Source organism: Scardinius erythrophthalmus, assembly GCF_964197995.2.
Source record: "Scardinius erythrophthalmus genome assembly, chromosome: 20".
Lineage (NCBI taxonomy): Eukaryota > Metazoa > Chordata > Actinopteri > Cypriniformes > Leuciscidae > Scardinius > Scardinius erythrophthalmus.
Genome location: NC_138240.1, coordinates 6,549,822 through 6,575,164, shown reverse-complemented (window position 1 = coordinate 6,575,164; position 25,343 = coordinate 6,549,822). Strand labels below are relative to the sequence as shown.

The 25,343-nt window shown below is 35.5% G+C and overlaps 1 protein-coding gene across 2 annotated transcripts in view; it reads left to right on the top strand.

Annotated features, from left to right (window-relative positions):
* The window catches only part of pip5k1bb (phosphatidylinositol-4-phosphate 5-kinase, type I, beta b), a 42,784-nt gene extending 18,153 nt beyond the window's left edge, over window positions 1-24,631 (top strand). Inside the window, exons 5-15 of one of the 2 annotated variants that reach the window (XM_081348420.1) lie at window positions 324-441; window positions 5,711-5,863; window positions 7,279-7,575; window positions 14,990-15,183; window positions 16,673-16,756; window positions 16,900-16,948; window positions 17,058-17,142; window positions 18,034-18,189; window positions 19,310-19,445; window positions 21,637-21,745; window positions 23,070-24,631. In XM_081348420.1, coding sequence (XP_081204546.1) covers window positions 324-441; window positions 5,711-5,863; window positions 7,279-7,575; window positions 14,990-15,183; window positions 16,673-16,756; window positions 16,900-16,948; window positions 17,058-17,142; window positions 18,034-18,189; window positions 19,310-19,445; window positions 21,637-21,745; window positions 23,070-23,072 — 1,384 coding nt within the window. In that variant the 3' untranslated portion in view covers window positions 23,073-24,631. The remainder of the gene's footprint in view (window positions 1-323; window positions 442-5,710; window positions 5,864-7,278; window positions 7,576-14,989; window positions 15,184-16,672; window positions 16,757-16,899; window positions 16,949-17,057; window positions 17,143-18,033; window positions 18,190-19,309; window positions 19,446-21,636; window positions 21,746-23,069) is intronic. The other variant, XR_014028907.1, reaches the window with a different exon arrangement.
* The last annotated feature ends 712 nt before the right edge of the window (window positions 24,632-25,343 follow it).

Genomic DNA, 25,343 nt, shown 5'->3' with positions numbered 1-25,343 from the left:
TGGTTACTGTTGTGTGTCTCTGGAAAAGAGTACCTCTGGTGTTTACTGCTGGTGGGTCACATTGCAACAAGGACATGCTCAATGGGGCTCAGAAAGATCAAATGTGTCTCTGTTCCTTGGGCATAAAGAAGCATTTAGGTTGGGTAACAGTTTCTCACAATTTCTGGTCCTCTTACAGGATTATGTTTACAGAGAGAAACCAGATTCTGCCCAGAAGCCTCTTGTGTTAGGGAATGTGATGATCATTAATGATCGTAAACAGTTGATTCACATATATGCTTTGTTTATTGTGATACTTTAAGGAAATGTTTTCACTTTTGCAGTGAGGGAAGCAACCTGACTCCAGCGCATCATTATCCAGACTTCCGTTTCAAGACGTACGCACCACTGGCTTTCCGCTACTTCCGCGAGCTGTTCGGGATCAAGCCAGATGATTACTTGGTAAAACACGATCTTCAATTTTTCTTTATTGATTTTGGCTACCTTTTTATTCTATTAAAGGGTTAGTTCACCCAAAAATGAAAATTCTGTCAGTAATTACTCACCCTCATGTTGTTCCAACCGCGTAAGACCTTCATTCATCTTCGGAACATAAATTAAGATATTTTTGATTAAATCTGAGAGTTGTCTCACTCCTCCATAGGCTTTCAGAGGGACCGAAACTTGCTGGCCCAGAAAAGTTATTAAAGAGATCGTTAATATAGTCCAAGTGACTACAGTGGCTTAATCCTAAGTTTATCAAGCGACGAGAATACTTTTTGTGCGCAAAAACAAACAAAAATAACGACTTTATTCCACTATTCATTTCCTTCTCTCTGGGCTTTCTAGTTGGTTCACGTAGTGTTTTTGCGTAGCGCGTCTGTGTTACACGTCACCGCGTAGGCTCACAATTGGCCGAAGCGGGTCATGTGTGTGATGCGTGATGACGTGCAACACAGACGCGTAGCGCAAAAACACTACGAGGCCCAGAGAGAAGAAAATGAATAGTGGAATCATAGATATCATATAAAGGCTAGATGTCTCGTCCGCGCTGCTGGCCAATGGAGCTCGACATCCGCACACGGCGGCCATCTTACGACAGGGTGCTCGCTCACTCATAACATGGTGCATGTACTTTTAAATAACCATAACTTGCTCAATTTTCTACCGATTTTCAAACGGTTTGGTTTGTTATAAACGTCAGAGATGTAGCTATTATACTGCATACATATGAATAATTATGTTCAAAATGTTTAAGCATTTAGAATTATAGCCACGTTAATAACGTTTGTAAGAAACCAAACCGTTTGTAAATCCGTCCAGATTTCAGCGAGATAAGAGGATTTGTGTGCGTGCTGCTCACTCACCTTAATTCACAGAGCCCTGTCCTAAGATGGCCGCCGGTGATGCCGGAAGTGACTCCGCCTTAAGACATCTAGCCTTTATATATATCTATGAGTGGAATAAAGTCGTTATTTTTGTTTGTTTTTGCGCACAAAAAGTATTCTCATCCTTGATAAACTTAGGATTAAGCCACTGTAGTCACTTGGACTATATTAACGATCTCTTTAATAACTTTTCTGGGCCAGCAAGTTTCGGTCCCTCTGAAAGCCTATGGAGGAGTGAGACAACTCTCAGATTTAATCAAAAATATCTTAATTTGTGTTCCGAAGATGAACGAAGGTCTTACGCGGTTGGAACAACATGAGGGTGAGTAATTACTGACAGAATTTTCATTTTTGGGTGAACTAACCCTTTAAAGTTAACATGAAATACACCTGAATGAAATACACAACCGTTCAAAAGTTTGTAATATACACTGTACAAAAAAAGTTGCTGCCTTAAATTTTTAAGTACAATCAACTTAAGTCATTTCAGCTTAAATTACATTAAACAGACTTAAAAAAAACTTTGTTGTCATAACTTATTGATCATATAATTTTTTACAGTGTGTTTCGATATATTTATAATAATATTTCACAATATTTCTGTTTTTACTGTGTTTTTGATTAAATAAATGCAGCCCTGGTGAACATTTCAAAATAGAAACTTAAATCTTATTTTGAACTATTCATCTTTGCAAAGCATGAATGAACTGCTATGACTGTAATTAAATGCAATTTTCACCTCCATATTAATGCCAAGATTATTACGTGTCCCATTCCCTAAAAGTTCCCTCTGTCTGAGCCATAACAAAGCATCTTTGTGTGAATTAAAGTTCAGTGCCTGCTTACATCAGGCGCCAGTAAGAGTGACCAAGAGCACTGCTGACCACTGATGAACTTTACCGCTGAATCTTGCCAACTGTGACTGGCAGGAACTCAGAATCTACGTCCTCATTTCTAAATTCCCAGCAGGGATTAGCGGTTCGGTTTGATGTGTTCTCGCTATGTAAGATGCGTCCTGGCACATTGCGATGAGGTGTTGGAGGTGTACGTTTCCCTGCACTGCAACACATCTCGCAGCCACTGCAGTGTCTCTGCAGCATCTCTGCAGCTCTCATGCAGTTTAATCTGCGTGTTTGGGTATGTGAGTCAGGGTGGATGATGCTGATTAGGCATATGATCTCAGTCAAGCTGTTAATTGCCTCCTCTGCACTTTGACATCTAATGGGCGGGTAATTAGCCCAGCAGAGCGGTATCAATCCCAGGTGCCTGATAGTCTGGTCTTCCCATGTAATTTATGGACCTGCATTATATCATCCTCTGTTATGAATCTATTGTGTGCCTCCTTGAGCTTGCATTGCACAAAAATGTTAATTATATAGTGTGTGCTATGCGGAAGCTGGGTTTTATGATGTCTCTAATGATAAGGGAATACCTTTTTACATAATACTATTCAAAACGACCTTTTTTACATTCTTTAATTTGCATAGGCGAATGGGAGTTCCTTATTTGCATTTACTATGGACACACTTAAGCATTCCATAAAATCTGCATGAATTGATCTAAGATGGAGTGAAATCTATTTAAGTTTAGAAGTTCTTGTAGCTCAACAGGTGAAGCATTGTGCTTGCAAAGACAAAGTTTTGGTTTCTATTCCCAGAAACACATACCCATAATAACATAACACGTTAAAAAGTTTGGGGTCAGTAAGAATTTTTGTTATTTTAAAAGAAGTCTCTTATGCTCACAAATAGGCCCTGTTTACACCTGGTATTAAGATACGTTTTGGTTGATCGGATCTTAAGTGGACGACGCTTAATACAGGTGTAAACGGGGTCTAAAATTTTTGAGCTTAATTGTCTACTTTCGATCACTTCCAGAGGTATCTTCACGTGCTTTGGTAATTATGGTAAACACCAAAAGCCGACGTGGAAAATGCACATGAACACCCCCTCATGTGGTATTTTCCACTGGGCAGCTCGTAGAATATTTTGATGCATGAGTTGCCGAGATGAGATAACCTTTGACCTTTTCAAAATGGCGGAGAGCAACGCAAGAGTCGTGAACATAGACATCGTCTATGGTCGTGAATACTGTTAGCGGATAGTTTTTGTAGCCTATACAATGTTGTGTCATTAACGATTGTAATATAATGCGTTAACACTCAATTTTCAACTTCGCCGCAATTTCCTTGGTTCATATTTAATGATTTTATGTCATGTTTTTATTTTTTTATTTTATTAATTATGTTTTAATCATCAGAAAGCACCACATTTAGTTGTTTACGCCTACTGACTTGCGTAAACATTATACGGGAAGCGCGCTAGCCAGACGGGATTTAAACTTTGTCGGCTGAAGACCCGAGTTTGGTTTGAAGACGAAAAATGTACCAAGCAAGCACAATGTTCTCATTGTGGGATACAGTATTCCATGCAGTATGCTCTGTTGTATTTTGGCAAATGAAGTAGGTCAACCAGGTATATCATGGGCTATATTTGAAATAGCATATTAACACTACTTTTACTGTTTCTGCAGTATGTAAGTACAGTAACGTTATATACCAAGTTTAGTCATGAAACTCTTTCATGCCGCTGATTCTCTGTCTCGTCGCTGGTTGTTCAGCCAATCGATCGCTTCTTCCTATATATGCTCGCCTTTATTTTTTCCGATCCGACTAGATTAAGCTCAATCTGCGCAGTCACTATTTATTTAGTAGTAGGCAATATACAGCACAGTGTATACTCTATACTATATTAACAGTAATCTATTCCATCCAAACACAGACATGCATACAGAAAATCTGCATACTTGTGCATACATAATGCAAAAATTATGTGTTGTTTTATGTTATGCTATTCTAAATATACCCATAGTCTTTATACACTAGCAGTGGCCACAATATATTGTGTTTTCTAAGTCCTTTAGTACAAGTGTAAACTTCAAAATGTAGATGGTTTGCACTATAACTGGGTATGTACAGCACTAGGTATAAGGAATGAGGAAAGAAAATGCAACTAAAATAAAGTAGGGAATGGTTAGGCTAAAGATGAAAGAATGTGATTGAAGTTTACTCCTCTGAGTATGTTGTGTAAATTTTTTGTAATTATGCTGATAGGCCAGAGGAAGTGCAAGCTAATTAAGAAGCCACACACACGCGGGATGACACGCAGTCCAAATGCTAATGTCCATGTGTTTGGGCTGGAAGTACAACGTGACTGTTGACTTTCATTAGGCAGGCCTTGAATATGAGTGTCTGGCCTCAGTTCAACACTGTCCTCATGCTGCTGCTGCGTCCCGGCCTCCTCAGGGAACACCGCCAGAAAGGGCAGTAGAAATGTTTGCTTTAAGACCTCATAATGTTTGGGATTTTTATGCAACCCTAATTAAACCACAGGACTTCCTGGCAGTAATAATCTGGTCTTTCAGTGTGTAAGGCAAACTGTTTTTTGGACAGTAAAACACAGTACGGCAGGCAGTCAATTTGGTGATGTTTTTATAATTCATGTTTTATGAGTAACTCGTTTCTTTTGAGTTTCTTAAGAGTATTGTTGCCAGTTTAGCACAAATATGAATTGGTTATTAGGTTTTTCATATATTTAAAAAACAGCTAAAAATAGATGCTCTTTCATAAAAGTCCCAGAGTACCTCATTATAAGTTGCACACACTGTAGTCTTGTACGTTTCAGACACCTTCTGCTCTTGATGATTGTATAGCGTGCAACAAGACCGCCAACTTTTTCAGCGGCCTTAGTTTCCATTCATTTTCTTCATAGGGATTTTAAAAAAATCTTCAGTAAGCAATGAACCAAATTACAATCCATTACAATGTGATTTAAAGCCAAAATATTTGAAAAACAGGCACTTGTGTACTTGAAATCTATTGATGAAATGTTCTGCTCATCCCATGAAGCATTGCCATTGACAATTACATTAAATATTGATGGTACAATATCTCTCTCTCTCTCTCTCTCTCTCTCTCTCTCTCTCTCTCTCTCTCTCTCTCTCTCTCTCTCTCTCTCTCTCTCTATATATATATATATATATTATATTTTATTTAGTAATATATTATATACGCCTCTTTCAGACTATGTAAGAAATAAGTAAGTTTATCTGCTGCAAGAACAGCGCCTTTTGAAATAACTTTTGAAATAACTGCAATCATTTGGCGAAGTGATATGGAACTGTAATGCAGTCAAGACCTGCCTGGAACTACTTTAGCCGTGCGTTTTCCTGAAAATAATTGCACACCTTAGATTAGAATGTTCGTCAACCAATCAGATTCAAGCATTCAACCGCCCCCTGGTATAAATATTTATAATGGATTGTTTTTTCTTGTAATCCTGCAGTATGCCATTTGTAAAGAGCCCCTGATTGAGTTGTCTAATCCGGGCGCCAGCGGCTCACTCTTCTACCTGACCAGCGATGATGAGTTCATCATCAAAACCGTCCAGCACAAGGAGGCCGAGTTCCTGCAAAAACTGCTTCCAGGATACTACATGGTAGGTCTCGGTAGAGTAAAGAGTCATTCATCTCTTTAGAAAAGAAACCTGAATAAAACGCTGTGATTCAGTAGTACAGACTGTTTTGTTCTCACTCATCTGTCTGTTTTAGAGAATTACTACTGATGTCTTTAAAAGACCATTTTTATATATAATTATGTATATTGAATTTTAATTATAACTAGTGCTGGGAAAAAATTAATCGCGATTAATCGCATCTAAAATAAAAGTTTGTGTTTGCATAATATATATCTGTGTACTGTGTATAATTATTTTGTATATATAAATACACACATATGCATGTATATATTTAAGATTTTTATTTATATATAATATAAATTATGTATAAATGTATATACAGTATATACATGCAAATATGTCTTAAATAAATACATGCATATGTGTGTATTTATATATACAAAATAATTATACACAGTACACATACATATATTATGCAAACACTAACTTTTATTTTGGATGCGATTAATCGTGATACATTTTTTCCCAGCACTAATTATAACACAAATATAGGAATACCCCCCCCCCCCCCCCAAAAAAAAGAAAACACTCAAAAAAAGGTACACACATAGCTCAAATTTGTATAAAAGACAGGAAAACTTAATAATTCTGATACTGTAATAAAAAACAACAAATTACACAAGGACACATATTATTCAAAGTCCTGAGTATTATATAATTACAATATTCCTAATATAATAGGATAAAGAGGAGGGTCGAAATAGTCCTACGGGGTTCAGACCTTATACAACTGGCCTTGTTTTCTGATGTAATACATAAGTAAGACGCTCTAGTGGATTCAACTCAGAAATAACCTTATGCCAACCTTTAAGTGCTTTGTGACTTTTGATTTCATGTTACCCTTTCTCATTTGTGCAGAAGTATTTAAAGCAGCCAAATAGTTTACTTTTTGTGGCTGAAATAAGCCATAAATATTTCTAACCAGACACAAACGTGTATTTAACATAATTTTTTAAGATAATATTTCAAATAAATAAAAAAAAAAAAATAAATATGTGTGTGTGTGTGTGTGTGTGTGTGTGTGTATTTTTGTAGCAAACAGGCCATTGGGTCACCCAGTGCATTATATATTAACTAGTTTTGATGTGAAACGCTGCCTCAGAAATATTTATACACTTGTTTTGGTTGCTAAATACGAGTAATATGTACATTTTTAGGTATCTTACTGTTATCATATACAGTACGTATGTCCTCTGTGTTTCTTTTTCCAGCCTTTCCAGTTCAGTATTTAGTGTACACATTACACCAGAAAAGTTTGTTTACGTACATACTCAACAGTTGTCTTGCTGTTATAGTTAAAAATTAAAAATTTGGTTTGTGATAGTCAGAGCCCTAGAAAAATGACAAAAAATTAAAAAGCCGTTTCACTTTCTCAGAACCTCAACCAGAACCCAAGGACTCTCCTACCCAAATTCTACGGCCTGTACTGTGTTCAGTCTGGAGGAATCAACATTCGTCTCGTGGTTATGAACAACGTTCTGCCACGGTCTTTAAAGATGCACTACAAATATGACCTGAAGGGCTCCACGTACAAGAGACGGGCTTCTCGAAAAGAGCGGGAAAAGGCCTGTCCCACATATAAGGACCTAGACTTTGTGGACATGCACGATGGCTTGTACTTTGACACAGAGACATATAACGCCCTGATGAAGACGCTACAGCGAGACTGCCGGGTGAGTACTACCCCATTTTGACATTTTTCAAAGAAAATGTGAATTGCGTCTGCTTATGGGTGGTTTTCAGGGAACTGCTGTGGTTGCTGACGTGATTGGAGTTTGCTAAGCGTGTTGTTTTCACATTTGAGTAGCACAGATTTTGTAATGGCCTACCTTGAATTAATCAAACCTGATAATCTGAGTGTCACTGCAGTGTTTTAAAGTTTGTTACAAATCATTACAGGGTACATGTGACAAATCATGCACTTAAGTGTATCATATGGCTTATGTTTCACATTAATAAATGAAGTTCACAAAAACAGTGGAGGGCCATCAAAATATCTTTATCGCACACTTATATTTAGCTTTTTACATTGCTACTCTGTTTAAAAAAATGCTGTTCTTTTAAACATTCTGTTCATCCAAGTTTCTGGGAAAAATGTGTCACATTTTGATGTTGAAATGTTTCTTAAGAAGCAAATCAGCATATTAGAATGATTTCTGAAGGATCATGTGACACTGAAGACTGGAGTAATGATGCTGAACGTTCAGCTTTGCGTCACAGGAATAAATTCAAAACAGTTATTTAAGTTAATTGTTACTCCAACCTTTTGAATAGTAATGTACATGGAGAGCTAATTGCTTGTGGTCTTACACTGTTGACAAGATCTCAAAAACCCTTATTACATGAACACTTATGAGACAAAAACATGCATTAAAAACCTTAAAACACACACTTCAAAAAGGGTAACAATCAGGTAACTAATCTTTTTACATCTCAAGACAATATGTTTCTAAACGCGACAAGAAAATTAACAGCATCAATGTAAATAGATCTAGAGAAGGTCAAGTGATAGAATTATATTAAGTATGATTGTCCCAGTGCAGAATGGGACAGAACCACAAAACTACCAGCTATGCTTGTTGTTTCAACTTAAAATAAAAAATAGTATTCTTGTCATATTTTGTGAGTTTTAAAAAGTAAAAGCAGTTTTCTAAAAATGGCATTTAGATTTGCCAAGATTTAATATAAATCTGCACTTTCATTGTTTTCTTTTTTGGACTGCTGAGAGTCTTCTGCCCCTCTAATCAACTGTAAAGATGTTTAGTCTCATCCTCGTGGACAAGCGCTCATGCAAGACGCCACAGTATCATGGGAAACAAGTTCATGATAGTCTTCAGCTCCACAGTAGCTTATTAACAGATTCAAGATGTGCTGAGTGGCAAACCTCTCCGTTCAGCTGGGAAACAAACCGCATAAATCCAGTCTGGCATTCCTTTCTATTTTAGAAGATTGGGCTGTTGACATGGTCTGGTAAATATTGTTGTTTTTCTGCCAGATTTTTTTTTTCCCAATAAATGATTTATTAAAAATCAGAAGGTATTTTCCCTCCTAGACATTTTCCATTCCTGCTTAACTTACTTGACCAAAATTGTCTGTTCTGACAGTATTTAACGACTATACTGTAGTAGATAGATAAGCAACATTCTTTTGTTCCCCAAGGAAACCTCTAAAAAGTGGTTTTTAGAGCATTGCTTGGTGGCCACCTAAGGAAACACTATTAGAATGATTTCTGAAGGATCATGTGACACTGAAGACTGGAGTAATGATGCTGAAAATTCTGTTTTGCATCACAGGAATAAATTACATTTTAAAATCTATTAAAACAGAAAACAGTTATTTTAAATGGTTATACTTTTTCACAATATTACAGTAGCATAAGAAACTTCTTTCAAAAACATTAACAAATCTTACCAACTGCAAACTGTTGAATTTAGTCTTAGAATATCATTATTTATTTTTACAAGTGTTTGAGTTCATACAAAGATAATCGTCTGATCGGCAATTCTAAGCAATAAGTTTGGTAAAAATACTATACTAAAATTGCTAGTTGTCATTTTACTTTTCTTTCTGTGGAAAACAAAATATATTTTGAAAAATGTCTCAAAGTGTTTTGTTTGGGATTGGAACCCCACTGACTTTCAATGCATGGACAAAATCGGTTGAAACATTCTTCATAATAACTCCTTTTGTGTTCCACTGAAGAAAGAAACTCATTCAGGTTTAGAACGATTTTCGTGAAGTCTTCATTTGCTTCCATTAAAATAAGCTCATTTGTCATTTTTGTTTCCTATTTGTGCACCTCAGTGTCTTTCAAGGACAAATGCAAACTCTGACATGTTTTCTTTTACTTTCTAAGTTCCCCCAAAACCGAGTTGCAAGCAAACAGTCCGGTAACTAAATTACCCAAATGATTGTGGCATGATGTTGAAGTGTCCCAATGTTGCATTAGGTAACCATCTGTGGTCGCCTTGTGCTTCTCGAATTCTTCAGCAGACCTGGTGTCCGACCAAGCTAAGTTTCTTACTGTTCATTTGTTTACCAACAAACAAGCCTCACAACAGTGCCATGGCGATGGCATTCCAGACATGACCTGTTGTTGAAAAATCTTAGAGACAGAATGTTCCCTATATAACCGTTTTTGGCACATTAAGAATGTACTGACTGGCCGGCCCCAGTGAGCGCTGAGCTAAAAGGATCAGCCGTAATGCGAGTCACAAGAGGGCCGAGGGAAAAATGAGAACTCGAGTTTCACACAGTAATGATGACCATAGTTGGGGACATTCATAGTTGGTAGCCCACCTGTGATCTAACTTCAGCCTTTGAGAAAAATGTAGTCTTTTATGAATTGAAATTCTTCAAACTGATGTCATCCTTTTAACACTATGCTATGTAAGAAGAAATGTTCTTTATGCAAGGAAACACAAAGTGCAGTTCAAACACATTCCCATGAGTACTGTAAGATTTTATTGTTAGCTTTTCCTTACGTCCTGTGCAGAAACTAAAATGAACACTAAGCAGAAAGTTTCTCCTGAGTAAGCAACACACCCTGGGCCTCGACTGCAGAGCACAATAGAGCCAAATCTATAAGAATCAAGAGCAAGCCTTTAAATCAGGGGTCGGCAAGTAACTTTGGCCGCGGGCCAATATTTTTTTTAGCCAGTAGATGGCGGGCCAGCTACACAGAGTAGGCCTATGGATACAAATTAAATACTCTTATATAGGCCTATAATTGCGGAATATGATGGGTCCGTCACCGTCCGTGGATCATTCATTCAATCGTTTTTTTTTTTTTTTCAAATTAAAACCAAAAATAAAAAGATGAAAAACGACTTGTTTTTCCATTATTTATTTCCTAAACTGAAATGAAAAAAAAAAAATAAGGACGGGTTTTCTGATTTTCTGATTGTGCTCAGATCAAAAATAGAAAAAATGAATTACTGGATTAGACAAATTTAAATTTTGATTTTTAAGTTTTAATTTAACACCTTATGCATATATCAAGGAAACCATTTTAAACAGATCAAGTAGGCTACTATTGTGGTAACATATTACAGCCATTTTAATAAAGGTGTGAATAGCAATCATGCCTCATTCCGTACAGTCCGACTTTTGAACTTTATTCCTTTTTTATTATTATTATTTATTCGGGGACACACACATACACACCTAAGGTTTAAGGAGGTCTGCGTGGGACTGTTTTTTTTTCGTCCCGCTCCCACAAGGTTCTATTCAGCAACCGCTTAAAATACACTCGGTGTTCACCCGCTTTATTTCCCGACCTGACGGGTCCACAAAATTTAGATCTCGTTTCCATAATCTCACATTCAAATGTCTCTAATGGAAAGAAGGAGATTGGAGTAGCCTATAATAATTATAAATGCTATACAAAAATTGTGTTCGTGTCAGTATAAATATTAGGCTATTTTAACATTGTACTGTCAGCAGAGAAAAAAAATGTCACAGAAAAAAAATATGAAATATAAATAACATGAATTAAATAGGACAAAGCCTATCACTCAAGTTTCTAAGCAACATAAACGAAAAACATATTGCCCTACTGACGAAATGAAGTAGGCTATTTTCTGTCGAACTATTTCAAACATCCTTGCAAAAAAAGAATGTTGTTGACTGACAATGGTTTCAGTACCAAACAGCTCCTCAGAGATAGGTGTACAGGCGGTCAGAATTAAGTGCGGATACGCTGTCAAAAGATGTCGGGAGTTGGCTATTGTCAGTCAGACCGCACGCTCCGTCCAAAGTACACCAGAGTTCTGACCGCTACCGTCTTTTGACGCGCGAATGGACACAAAGTGGTCAAGCGTATAACTAGACGCGGCAGGCGCGAATTTGACGCGCTATTCGCGTCCGTTGTGAACGCACAGTTATACTTTAAAATGTAATCCTGCACCGCATGATTCCCTATGGGCGTTTCACACAGTATGCGGCGGTGAAATCGCCGCGCGACTACGGCTTTTCTCAAGTAGTGGAAGAGTTTTGTACAGCATTTAGGACTGCCAAAATAATCCGGCGGGCCAGAAAATATTGCTGACGGGCCAGTTTTGGCCCGCGGGCCGCCAGTTGCCGTTCCCTGATATAGCCTAAATGGTTTCTGCAACTCGTCATCGAACAGACAGCGCAGCCCTTGTGGGATTTCAATAGTAGCCTGTAAAGAACTACACTGATATTTAGGTTTGATTTTAATCTTGCATGAACAAATGCTCTGTTAATATTAATCACCCCTCAAGCAAAGATTCAGTTTATGAACTATGAAAAGAAAAAAAAAGAAACAAGGGGAAAAAAAGGTTACTGTGTGGCTTTATAAAACTCATGGCACTAGAGATTCGAGGGAACAATCTTTAATAACTCTGAAGAACATACAGGAGAAAAAACAAAGCTACTACAATTAGACATTGAACAATGAACTGAAAGAACTGAGGGCTTAAATACAGGGAGAGTAATCAACATGAAACAGAACAGGTACTAATTATCAACCAGGGAAACTAACGATAACTGGGAACATGTTGTGTGTGTGTGTGTGTGTGTGTGTGTGTTACATAGAACCTTTGTGAAAAGTTTGGTTTATGAATGTTTAGTGGAAGATTTCTGTGCCTAATTCTTGAAAAATGTTAGTTTAAATGAAACGGCTTTTAAATAATGTATCATTAAAAAGCGGCAAAAATCCTTTAACATTTAATTATATTGGTGTTGCATGGGAAATTTTATAGACAAAGACTAGCATGAAATTTGAAAATGGATAACTTTTTTCATACAATAAAATATAAACACATTTTTATTTTTCAAATGTCACGTTTCTTATGTTTAAACACTCATTATGTAAGTTCAAACTTAATGAGAAAAAAAGTCTTTTAGTTGGGTCACATGTGGTCACATACCTCATGTTTACATACAATATGAACACAAGTGACACATTTTTCGTTGAACTGATGTTAATGAATGACCAATGACTGTAAAGAGAATCTACATTCTCATTTCATCTGACTCGAACGATGGCAGCACACCAAGCAAAACAGGCGGTCTTGATAGTGGTATAACAGACGTCATTGTGGACTGCCGAAGCCCAGGTTTTTTTTTTTATTGTTGTTTTTTTGTAGAAAATACACTTTACATAACAAGTATCTCAAAACAGGAAGAGCTTTCACGTAACACCAACCGTTCACATCTGTTCCCTTTTGTATTCGCGTATTGAACTGGTCATGTTTATTCTATATTTGTACTTTTTATATTTTGTTAAGGAGTCAGATCATGGAATCAAAAGAGCTTGATGTTCAATGAAAACGTACTGTTATTTTCAGAGCTTCCTCACCAGTTCAAAAAGGCAAAAACTGTTCATTTTGAACTTCTGCAATCTTTTCACTTCAGACAAATGAATACATTTGAGTACGTGATCATTTACAGTTAAACATCAACAACATGTATTCAATCTTAAGCCTCACGAAAATGTGTTTTTGACTAAAAGTGGATCCTTAGGGAAAAATACTAATACGAATGATATGACCCCTAAAAAATTCTCATTTATTTTCATGTTCAATAATCTTTAAGGCCTGAAAAATGTTTAAGAAAGTAAGCTTCATCTTAAAGAGTGCTCACTATGGAAATATGTAGTAAAACCAGTTTTAAAAATGATACTGCCTTTTGCCACCCATGTTATTTGTGCTGCTCACACTTACTTGGGATTTCATAAAAAGGAGTATTTATTCAAACTCCTCCTCTGAGCAAATTGTTAAACTGTTACCCCACCCAAAAAATAATATAAATGTAAATTCCTTTCACTGCAAGGAAACCTTTGACCCAATGACTCCATGTGCCAAACAAGTGGTTGGCCTTTTTTGGGTATTACTGTGACCTAGATGAGGGCCCATTTGGAGGCTTTTAGACGTTCTTGACGGGATGCAAAACAACGATGTTGTGTGTCCCTATTCAAATAATCCATTTGATTATGGGGGATGCGAGAGGAACAAGCGTGTCATGCAAAAGTGAAATCATGTTAACCATTTATTGGTTCACTGCTGCAGATTTGACCTGCTTGTTTGAGTTTGTTTCATTTAAAGCCAGAAGTAAACGACCTGAAGTATTTAATGTAGACATACACTAACAGCCTTAAGTGCACATGGGTCTCTGCGGTTTGTTTCCATTCATATAGGCTGAGATCTTTTGTTTGGCGGCCTATCGATGACTAATGCTGAAATTGTCAGTCTGTTTAGTTACAGTAGTATCTTACCACTGATAAACAAATCACTTTTCCTCTGACTAGTTCCTGAAGATACTGTACAGACTTTCCCCAGAGTCTAATCTTAATGTTAGTTCATTCAGGTTTTCATTTTGAAGTGACTCTCCGAACTTTTTGATCATTTTTATTTTTCATTTAATTGCACTCTAATGCTTGCTATCAGATTTGATACATCTGGATAAAACCTGCTAAATTAGATATCTGTGAAAACTGACAGGTGCCGGCATTTTCACTCTATCATTGCTGTTTTTTCTGTTGTTACTAGGATAATGTGCAATGCCGCAATAAAAAAATATATAAATGTGCAATTTACATTTATTATTTCAGCTAGTTGGCCAATAACTAAAACTTAAATAAAAAAAATGAAAAAACTATATTTGTATCTCAGTTACACTAAATGAACTCTGGTTCACACTGGGAATGTTTTTGTGTTCACAAACAGCTAGACGGAGCGCAGTGGAATTGAACAGAATATAGAGGTCTTGATAAGTGCCATTTTTAACTTGACATGCCACCTCAAAAAGCTCATCGTACAAGACTTTGATTCTAGCAGCCCTTGTTCTGCAAAAAGCCTGACATGCAACATCCAAACACATCTTTATTCTGTTTACTTGGTGTCCTGTAGCAACCCTACAACCCCCCCAAACATTAACTTGGCAAACACAGATCTCACAAGACTTTTGCAGAATGAGGGTTACCATTTTGACAAAAGGAAAAACAGCAACAGCACAGTGGCCAACAAGGCAAGGTACATTAACCAGGAGGATTTTAGCGATGGCGCTCGTCATATTGTGCGTGAGATTCACAGTGCGCTAAACGCTGTGTTGTATTTCCTGCAGGTGCTAGAGAGTTTTAAGATCATGGACTACAGTCTGCTGCTGGGGGTGCACGTTCTGGACCAGAGTCACAGAGAAGGAGACGTCAACAATGTGGACGGGAAGAGGATCGTGGGACAGAAAGTTCTTTACTCCACCGCCATGGAGTCCATTCAGGGAGACGGCAAGGCAGCTGAGGCTTTGACCACCGATGACACGTGAGTCCCTGACACACAGTGTTTAATATATTCAAAATGTATGTGTTGTTATGTGAATAGACAGAGAATAATGCACATAGGTTGCAAATACTTTTTTTTAGTTTTAGTAAAAATGTTTTGTGTGTAGCCAGTGAATGTCACAAAAGAACTGTCGTATTTAACCCCGAAATCAAAAGAAAATAATTTGAAATTATATTTTGTTGAAGAAAATGTAATTATTCATCTATAATTATTAATTTTTTATATATTGTAAAGTATTTATAATGAATTGTAACTTGACTATATAAAATAAGCATTGTAAATATATAAATTGTAGTATTTTTTAACTGCCTTTCATTTATTATTTAATTTATTAATAGTTAAATAAAAAATTACCTTAAATTGAATTTACATTGTATTCAAATATTTTTAAAAGTAATGACAAGTACAAAAAAAAAACAAAAAAAAAACATGTTAGTTACATTAAAGGAGAACTCCGGTCAATTTTAACATTGAGCTCATTTTTTTGTAAATTTGGAGTGCTGTCAGTACAGAGAACAACGACAAAAATCAGTGTTGCCTACACCGTGTTATCCTCTTTTTAAAATTTGCACCCTGTTGACTTCAATGGGGCAAGTACTAAACCTGCTTTTAGCCTCTTAACATCCTTGATGTGTCATTACAAGTGCACAGCCAATGTGAGTGATTCCTTCAGAGTGAACACGGTGAATCTGACTGCAGTAGATGAGAAAGATATGAATAAAAATGATGTTATTTCAGCCAGCGCACATACCTGTATTTATTTCCTGTTTTCGGTTGAAGTCCAAAGTAATCGATTGTCGAGTTCACGCGCGTGATCATAGGTAACTAAACCTATGCGTGTGAACTCGATAATCGATTACTATGGACTTCGACCGAAAACAGGAAATAAATACAGGTATGTGCGCTGGCTGAAATAACATCATTTTTATTCATATCTTTCTCATCTACTGCAGTCAGATTCACCGTGTTCACTCTGAAGGAATCACTCACATTGGCTGTGCACTTGTAATGACACATCAAGGATGTTAAGAGGCTAAAAGCAGGTTTAAAACTTGCCCCATTGAAGTCAACAGGGTGCAAATTTTAAAAAAGAGGATAACATGGTGTAGGCAACACCGATTTTTGTCATTGTTCTCTGTATTGACAGCACTCCAAATTTACAAAAAAATGAGCTCAATGTTAAAATTGACCGGAGTTCTCCTTTAAGGCAATGAAGATAGAAATTGTCACAATGATAAAAAAAAATCTTAGGTTAATGTTCTTTATGATTATTTTATTTATATTTTGGACGGAAATGGCTTGTCTTGATCTTGCAGTGTTTTTATGAGATTCCTCAGCCACTAATAAACATAATTTACATAACATTATAATATAATTTAACTGTTAAATACAGTTATAAAATAAAATATTATATTATATGATTTATATATAATATATTTTATACAATAACACAATGTTTTTTATACAGAATGGGAGGCATTCCTGCAAAAACACACAGGGATGAGAAACTACTTATTTTTCTAGGCATTATCGACATCTTGCAGTCTTACAGGTAAGTCTGGTGTCAGTTTACAACAAACCCAAAAGCCCAAATGTCATGTTACACACCAGCTTACAGCATATTAGCTCACTGCAGCTTCTTTAATTGAACTCCCTTATCCCTGACGAGATCTCTCGCTCTCATTTCCCTCCAAGATTCATGAAGAAGCTGGAGCACTCCTGGAAGGCACTCGTCTATGATGGTGTAAGTCTATATGTCTCTCTGCTCTCTTCGTTTATGAATAGACTATTCATACCTCTGGGGAATTAAGGATGCTTCCTGGGTTGATTGTCATGTATTCTCTTTCTCCTAGGATACAGTGTCTGTGCACAGACCGGGTTTCTATGCAAACAGATTTCTCAAGTTCATGAGCACCAGAGTATTCAGAAAGATTCATCGTAAGTCAACAATACGAGCAAATTAATCGCAAATATTACATGTTAAACATCATATTTTTTTCAAAATGTATATATTTTTAAGAAAGTTTGGTAACACTTTACAAAAAGGCCTCATTCGTTAACATTAATGCATTGGTTAACATGAATTAACTATGAGTATTTATTTTTTTACAGCATTTGTTAACCTTTGTTAATTTTAGTTTTAAAAAAAAATGTTTTTGCAAAAACAAAAATGCTGAAGAGATGTTAACTACTGTAGTCAAATAATGGTAATAAATGAAACTTTATTGTAAAGTGTTACCAAAAATGTTATATATAGCATACCTAAAACTAAATTGATCTCAAAAACAAATTTTAGGTCTGACTCTGTACAATTAATTGAGATTTATATCAAACTAGAAGAAAATATGAGTGTTGTTTGCATGTGAGAGTCGCTGTACAAGGATGCTACAGCTCAAAGAAGTGCATTGAAAAAGATGATAATCAATCATTTTTAAAACTTCCTCAATGACAAAACTCAAGAACGGAAGGTAGATGTAGTAACCAATACTCTTGCTCAACCTTTTTTTTCATTAGTCAGAATATTTTGAAACATTACATCAGTGCGCACAGTAGCAGAACTTTTCCTTCCTCTTTCCGAGATGTTCTTCGGCTGCTCGAGAAGTCTGAAACTGTAACTCACTCCCCTTAATATGGTTTTTATAACCAATATTAATATTGCACAATGTAGATTTATATTTCCCCTTTCTAATAAATTTAGACAGTGAGCCAAGATTTCGTTTCACGGTCTAATTGTCGGCTGCCAGGTAACAGTTAGGGGAGAGTTATATCATCATATTTTCAGTTCATTTAGGACAGTGTTCATAATTAGTCTCTTTGTCACACATCCAGCAAATCGCTTCTCCCCGGGCAAGAGGGCGCGGAACTCCATATCAGCGCTGAAGTGTTCTTCTCAAGAGGTGCTGTCCCCACAGAAGGAGGAGAAGACCGAGGAGAGTGTGGACAGACTTGGAGGAGCTCGTAGTCTTGCCAGTCTGGATGGACAAGGTGGGCGGCACTGACTATATGAAAAAGGTTGGGTTGAGGGCTAAAGGGCTTTTTACACTTGAAATTATTTTCATTTTCACTCTGGATTAACATAATCCAGGGGTATTATGTTTTATATTTCACACTTTTCATATTTTACACTGGATTAGCTGATTATTGTACATCTTTAAAACCTTGGTTAGCATTCTTATTGGCATTTTTATGAGGACAGAAACATTAGCCAGGGTTAAAAATGCCTTTACACTGGGGTTAAATGATACCCTGGGTTAAATGCAGTGTAAAAAGCCCTTAATTTGCACACCATCCCAATACCAAACACAAATGGTGACATACTTGCAGACATCAGTTCTATTAATGTTCACAGATATAAACAGGAAGTGTCTGATTTTGGAAAAACCCTGAAAAACAAGCTGCCGTCCGAGACAATCGTTTTTTTCCAGACAGCCATTTGTTCCTCATTCATTTCACATTTACTATCTGAACACAAACCTTATTGCATTGACTTTTTGTGCTGATGTATGTCACTGGTTTAGAGCTGCTGCAGTGCTGGGTATGAATTATAATAAAAATGTAATACCTTGCCGTTCAAAAGTTTGGGGTCAGTACGTTTTTTTTTTTTTTTTTTTTTCAGCAAGGATGCATTAAATAGATTAAAAGTGACGGTAAAAACATGTATAATGTTACAATAGATTTTTATTTCAAATAAATGCTGTTCTTTGAACTTTCTGTTCATCAAAGAATCCTGAATTAGCAGCACAGCTGTTTTCAACATTGATAATAAGAAATGTTTCTTGAACAGCAAATCAGCATATTAGAATGATTTCTAATAGATCATGTGACACTGAAGACTACAGTAATGATAAGAAAATTCAGCTTTGCATCACAGGAATAAATTACATTTAAAAATATATCAAACTAAAAAGTAATTTTAAATTGTAATAATATTTCACACTGTTTTTATTACATTTTAAAGCATTGGTAAGCATAAGAAACTTCTTTCAAAAACATTAACAAACCTTACCGACTCCAAACTTTTGCACAGCAATGTAGTAACTTTCATATACTGTACATTTATTCAGGAAATCACCTCATGTGATGTTTCTGTCGTCTCATACCACAGTGTTCTGGTCCTATAACCGTCCTGACCTGGTCCCTCAGACTCCTTACCCACATGAAGCCTCTTCCTTGAGAAACACCCTCTCCCCGCCCTCTATATTCGCCACAGATCGGTACCTGAAGGCCAGATCTAATGAAAGGTGACACCTTTCACACACATCTCACAAACCTTCAGACCCATAAACCTGACACACACCTGTTAGCTCCTCACATCTCCTTCTACTTCTGTTCCCTCCACAGAGAGACATAAAGGAATAGTTCACCGAAAATATATGAATTTGCTAACACATTTTCATGGGATACAACTGGAGACATTTTAGTCACTCTTTTTCATGCAGTTATAATAAATAGGCTTTCAGGCTTCAAAAAGGAGACAAATAAGCACTAAAAAAGTATCATAAAGGTTATCGTGTGACTTGGGCGTCATATGATTGTGAACTTTATGTGATAAACGGACCAAATTTAAGTGGTTATGCTTTCACCAGTAGTATCTAAACCGCAGTGAGAACCAGATAAATTCAATTCATCTAATCATTCAGAGTGGTTTTGTGAATTGAATCAGTTGATTCATTGATAAGATCCGACTCAAAAGAATGATTCCTACTCAAATACAACTTTTCTACTTCTCTCATGAACACACTTTTCAGTATGAAAGCTTGTTTAAGCCACGGAATAAAAAAGGTAATCGCGAGTTTTTATCTCACAATTCAGACTTTATAACGTATATATATCACAATTTTGACTTTATATCTAAACATAAATAAATAAAGTTAGAGTTGTGAGTTGTGAGTTAGAAAGTCAGAATTGTAAGGGCAAAGGTCAGAATTGTGAGATATTAACTCCCAATGGACTCTTTTCACATTTCTGGGGTTTTAAGAAGCGGAAGTCGTCATAGTTGGGTAAACTTCTATAGCGGTGAACGGGAGACGACAGCAAATATAATTTTTATATTTCCATTTTGCTCCAATAGCAAAAGAAAAAATCTGTGATAGAGTTTCAATGAATTATATAGAGAGATTGATGTTTGGTCAGAAGAGAGAAAGATTTTTTGTCATTTACAGACAAGGTAATATAGCATGATATATAGCATTATAAATGCATAATAAATATTTAAAAAATTATGCGACGATAGCTTTGGCAACACATCATCACAGTCTATGAATAGGGGCCATTGCTAGAAAGAAAAAAAATCAGTAGATGAGATGTGAGATATGAACCCATTTATTTTGTGGCAGAAACAATGTCTGTAACAATCTTCCGTAAATGAGCTTGATATTATGATTTTTTGTCATTTGATTTATTTCAAGTTGTATATAGACTACTTTTATGGTGCTTTTGAGTCCCTTTTGAAGCCTAAAAACCTTATTATTATTGTAATTGCATGGAAAAGAGCAACAAATACTTAAAAAATCACTTTCAAGAATGATAAGTAAATGATGACAAAAGTAAAAATTTTGAGTGAACTATCCCTTTAATTAAGTCTCTCTGAATATAGTCAAACAATGCCACAATGTAACTCTTTAAGATGGATTTCTTTGATCCGCTACAGCTGGCGTGAGCGGCTGACCAGGTGTTGTCATGCTACACTTGTTCTTCTGCTCAATTCTTTGTGTTTGGTTTTCACTGATCTCCTCACCTTTGACACACACCTGTTTTAAGTGGAATTCCTGTGAAAAGGCCTAATAAATATTTCACCTGCTTGCTAAGGACGAATATAATAGAGGTATTGTTTTATGACACAGAATACCACAGAAGGGGGCATTCGGTGCTTGAACAATGATTACTGAGTTGGAAGAGCTTCGTCAGATGTTATCTTGTTGACTTCATCAATATAATAGATTAATTAGCGGTCCTTGCATGCTGAATAAGAGTATTCGATTCTTTCCCAAAAAGTCTTTCTGACCTTAGACTTGGGAACCGTTTGATGAAGTCCAGGGTGAGTCTGTGTTAATGAACACCCTGAGATGTGTCACATGCGCAGAGTGCTTTACGAGGTGAACAAGGGTCTGGTTGCCATGGCATCAATTACTCAAGAGATTATTGCAGGCGACAAAAACATAAGCACATTCCGAAGTGGATGTAGATGGCCAGCGCTCATATGAAATGTGTCATGGTAATGATGAGAAATATTACTGCTGAAATGCTTTCTATTTTCGTCTCCCGTTCTCTGTCTTAACACACGGCCACACACATTCCCTCAGATCAGAGTTTTGGCATTTATGAGACCACCGGCTTTGCTCAATATTCATCCGTCATGTTTTAAGGACTCTTAATTTGTCCTTGAGCTTCTTCGCACTGTTCTTCTGATTCATTGCTGTTGTTTCCTTTCAGATGTGCCTGCTCGACTTTTACATTGGAGGACAGCGCCATCTGTCTGACGTCTGAGCAAAGCACCATGGACATGGATAGAGATGACGACTCAGTGCTGGATGTCTACTTTGTGAGTTTCTGCATTACAGTTAGTTGATTGGATCTTGAGGGATCTATGGACCTTTATCAGGGTCATATTGAAAATAAAGTTGTGAGGAACAAACGTATAGTACGTTCAGTAGGTTGCACAGTCATATGTTTTTTGCAAAGACATATTTTCAGTGTTTTATCAACTTAATTATCAATACTCAGTAGAATCCACTGTACTTTTATCCCTCGCAGCCTTGTTTTCACTCACGCCAAGTAAAATATGTCGTCTACTCTGTATAAGTTCCCTTAGATCTGCAATGATATTTTCAAAAAATATATTAAAATATCTATTATTGCATAATACTGTATAAATAGTAGTTTAAATGGTTGATTCTGATTTGTAATACTGAACCACTTACCTTTTCCTTATACTTTATAAAAATACATATATATTTATACTTTATCGCAACTTTATAAAAAATAGTTGTATAAATATTTTATTTATAAATATCAGATTCAATTCTGAAAGTTATTATAAGGTAAGGGATAAGGTTAGTCAGTCAATATTATAAATTGTAATAACAAATTTAAACAAAGAATAACTTTATAATATAAATGATAACTTTTAGAACTTAATCTGATATTTATAAATGTTTTAAATTATTAGAATATATTAAATGAAATTTATGTATGTATGTATATATAATACCGGTAAAATATTTTTAAAATATTTTATGAAATGTATAACTTGTAACTGCTATAGACTTATGATCATGTTAATTCTCTTACTGGTGAGTTTGTTAATAGTAATAATAACTAAACAAATATGCATATATCTTAATTATATATACCGGTAATAAATATTATTATATACATTTATATAATAATAATTGTATATTGTATTATATTTAATATTTTAATTATTATGTAATACATATTATTTTATTATTGAATTATTTCTTTATATTATTTATTTTTAATAATTATACATTTATAAATATCAAATAAATTGTTATAATTATGTTGTATTAAATATGTTATTTTTATTATTATTATTAAACAACTTTTTAAAATATATTATGAAATTTATAACTTGTAACTTACAACTGCTATAATCTTTTATCTTGTTGTGGATATATATATATATATATATATATATATATATATATATATATATATATATATATATATATATATATATAATTTATAAATATCAGATTAATTACAATTATTTATATTATATTACAACATTATCTTTTTATTATTATTTTAAAAACATTTTTTCATATATTTTGAGAGTTATACTGCCATTAATAACTTGTAACTGTTATAAACTTTGATCATGTTGTTGATCATCTTTCCAGTGAGGAGCAAATTGAGATGTTTCTTCATCTCTCCCCTGGATCCTCATGTGCCAAGAGCGCCCCCTGCTGCCAAACAAATAAAAGAAGTCAGAAGAAGAAAGTGCTGACTTTGGCCAATACAGCAACTACAAAAAGACATCTGTATCTAATCCCAATGCTAAACATTTCCTTGGACTGTGGCTATAAGATGGACATCCAACCAAAAGCAGATCGTGCTTTTGTAGCCCTGAGCTTCTCAGCAGCGAAAGAACTCGACAGATTAAAGGTAGCTCTGGGGTCAGAGACTGAAGACAGACGTGACGTCATTCGTTGTTTCGTAGACATGCAATAAATACACTCCTCTGATATGCAAAGATGGTTTCTAACAGCTATCCTCTTTACCTCTTAAAGGATCTAGTCTTTAGTGATCTAGATGCAATGCTTGTGATTCAAACTCTAGCTAACAGAGCTGTTCAGATATTTTTAAATGTGCAATTTTTCATACATTATACAAGTGTGTGTTATGGTAGTTCTCCTCACTGGAGTAATAATCCTGATGTTTTATTTCCAAGGAAACACACAGTTTCTAGGAAACAATGGAAGTGTGACTTTAGTTCTCAGACATCTCTTATGAGCACAGATGTGTGACGTACTGTAAATGTAGGAGTGTAACTTCAGTCATTCTCAGATTTATGCTGGCACATAAGCTCCTGATAATCAAGAGTGGGACTCGATCAGCAGCGTATCATTTACATCTTATCCAGATGCCAGAATGTTTTTATGTGCTAAAATGCAGATGAGAAGTCAGTCTTTCATGTGGGGATTGGGTGAGTTTCATACACGCATATACATTCTCTCAGGAGATCCTTTTCCTAGAGGCGTCCAAATGATTGCTTGATGTTATGCTAGTGCGCTTCTGATTTTAAATGCCATGTCAGAACTGTCTTTTGAATATTATTATTGCACCTTTGTTTGTTTTGAGGCCATAATTTATTAAATCATTATTATAAATTAACATGTGTTGGTCTGAATTTCATGTTGACCAATATTTGGCCATTTTGAGATTATCGGGACGTGCCGATAACCAGTTTCACTTGGTCAGTTTACAGTGTTGGATGTTGGATACATTCGAACTTTTCATGGGAGTCAATAATTGAAAGATTATGTGTTTCAAATATTTATAGCCTGATGTATTTTGTATATATCGTAAAACTCATCCATTGGTTAGGTTATTCCCAGGGTGTTTGTGGGAAAGTTCTTCCTGTGAGGCTGTATGCTGCGTTTCCCTCAGGATGTCCCTGTGATCTCCTTTGTATGCAAATTAGCTGTAGGTATAAAGTTTTGTTCCACAGTCAGAACTTTGGGTTAAGATTTTTTGAAGGCCGACACGCTGATATCGCTGCCGAAGACCTGTGCTACACCACTACCTTCAATAAATTCTTCTCCCCACAAGAGCTCTGATCAAGCTTATGCATTAGAGAAATCTATTGGCTAAATCTAATCTATTCCATTTTGGTAAATATGTATACATTTCACTTCCATTAAAGTGTGTTGTAAAATGTGCTGTAAAATGTACAACGTACAGAAGTTTGAAGTCGTAAGACTTTTTAATGTTTTTGAAGGAAGTCTCATGCTTTACTAAGGCTGCATTTATTTGATAAAAAAATACAGTAATATTGTTAAATATTATTACAGTTTAAAAGAACTGTTTTTGTATTTTAATATATTCTATTTATTATATCATTACTCTAGTCTTCAGTGTCACATGATGCTTCAGAAATCATTCTAATATGCTGATTTGCTGCTCAAGAAACAGTTTACTGTATATTATCAATGTTGAAAACAGTTGTGCTGCTTAACATGGAATCTGTGATTTTGTTTCTGATCAAATTAACGTGTCCTTTCTGAAGAAAAGAATACATTTATTTCTTTATAAAAAAATGTTACTCAAACAGTAGTGTATAAATTATTAACATTATATTGCCACTCTGTTCACTTAGATGTCAAAATCAGCATTGACACTTAAAGTATCTCATCTTGAATTACTTTTTATGTGCAGTATACATGGTGACAACAGGGCATCATGTATAGTGATTTAATGTCTTTATCAATAACCGTGAATATATTGGTGATGTATTCAAAGATGTTAAAAGATAAATCCAAATCCAACAGTTAAATCTAAGGTTAAAGTAGCAAAATAAACAAATTCTATATATATATATATTGGGTTGCAGGATGTTTTGTTATGAGCGTAACACCTTCCCCCAGTTCTTTCTGTTGGAGAGTCCTTCCATT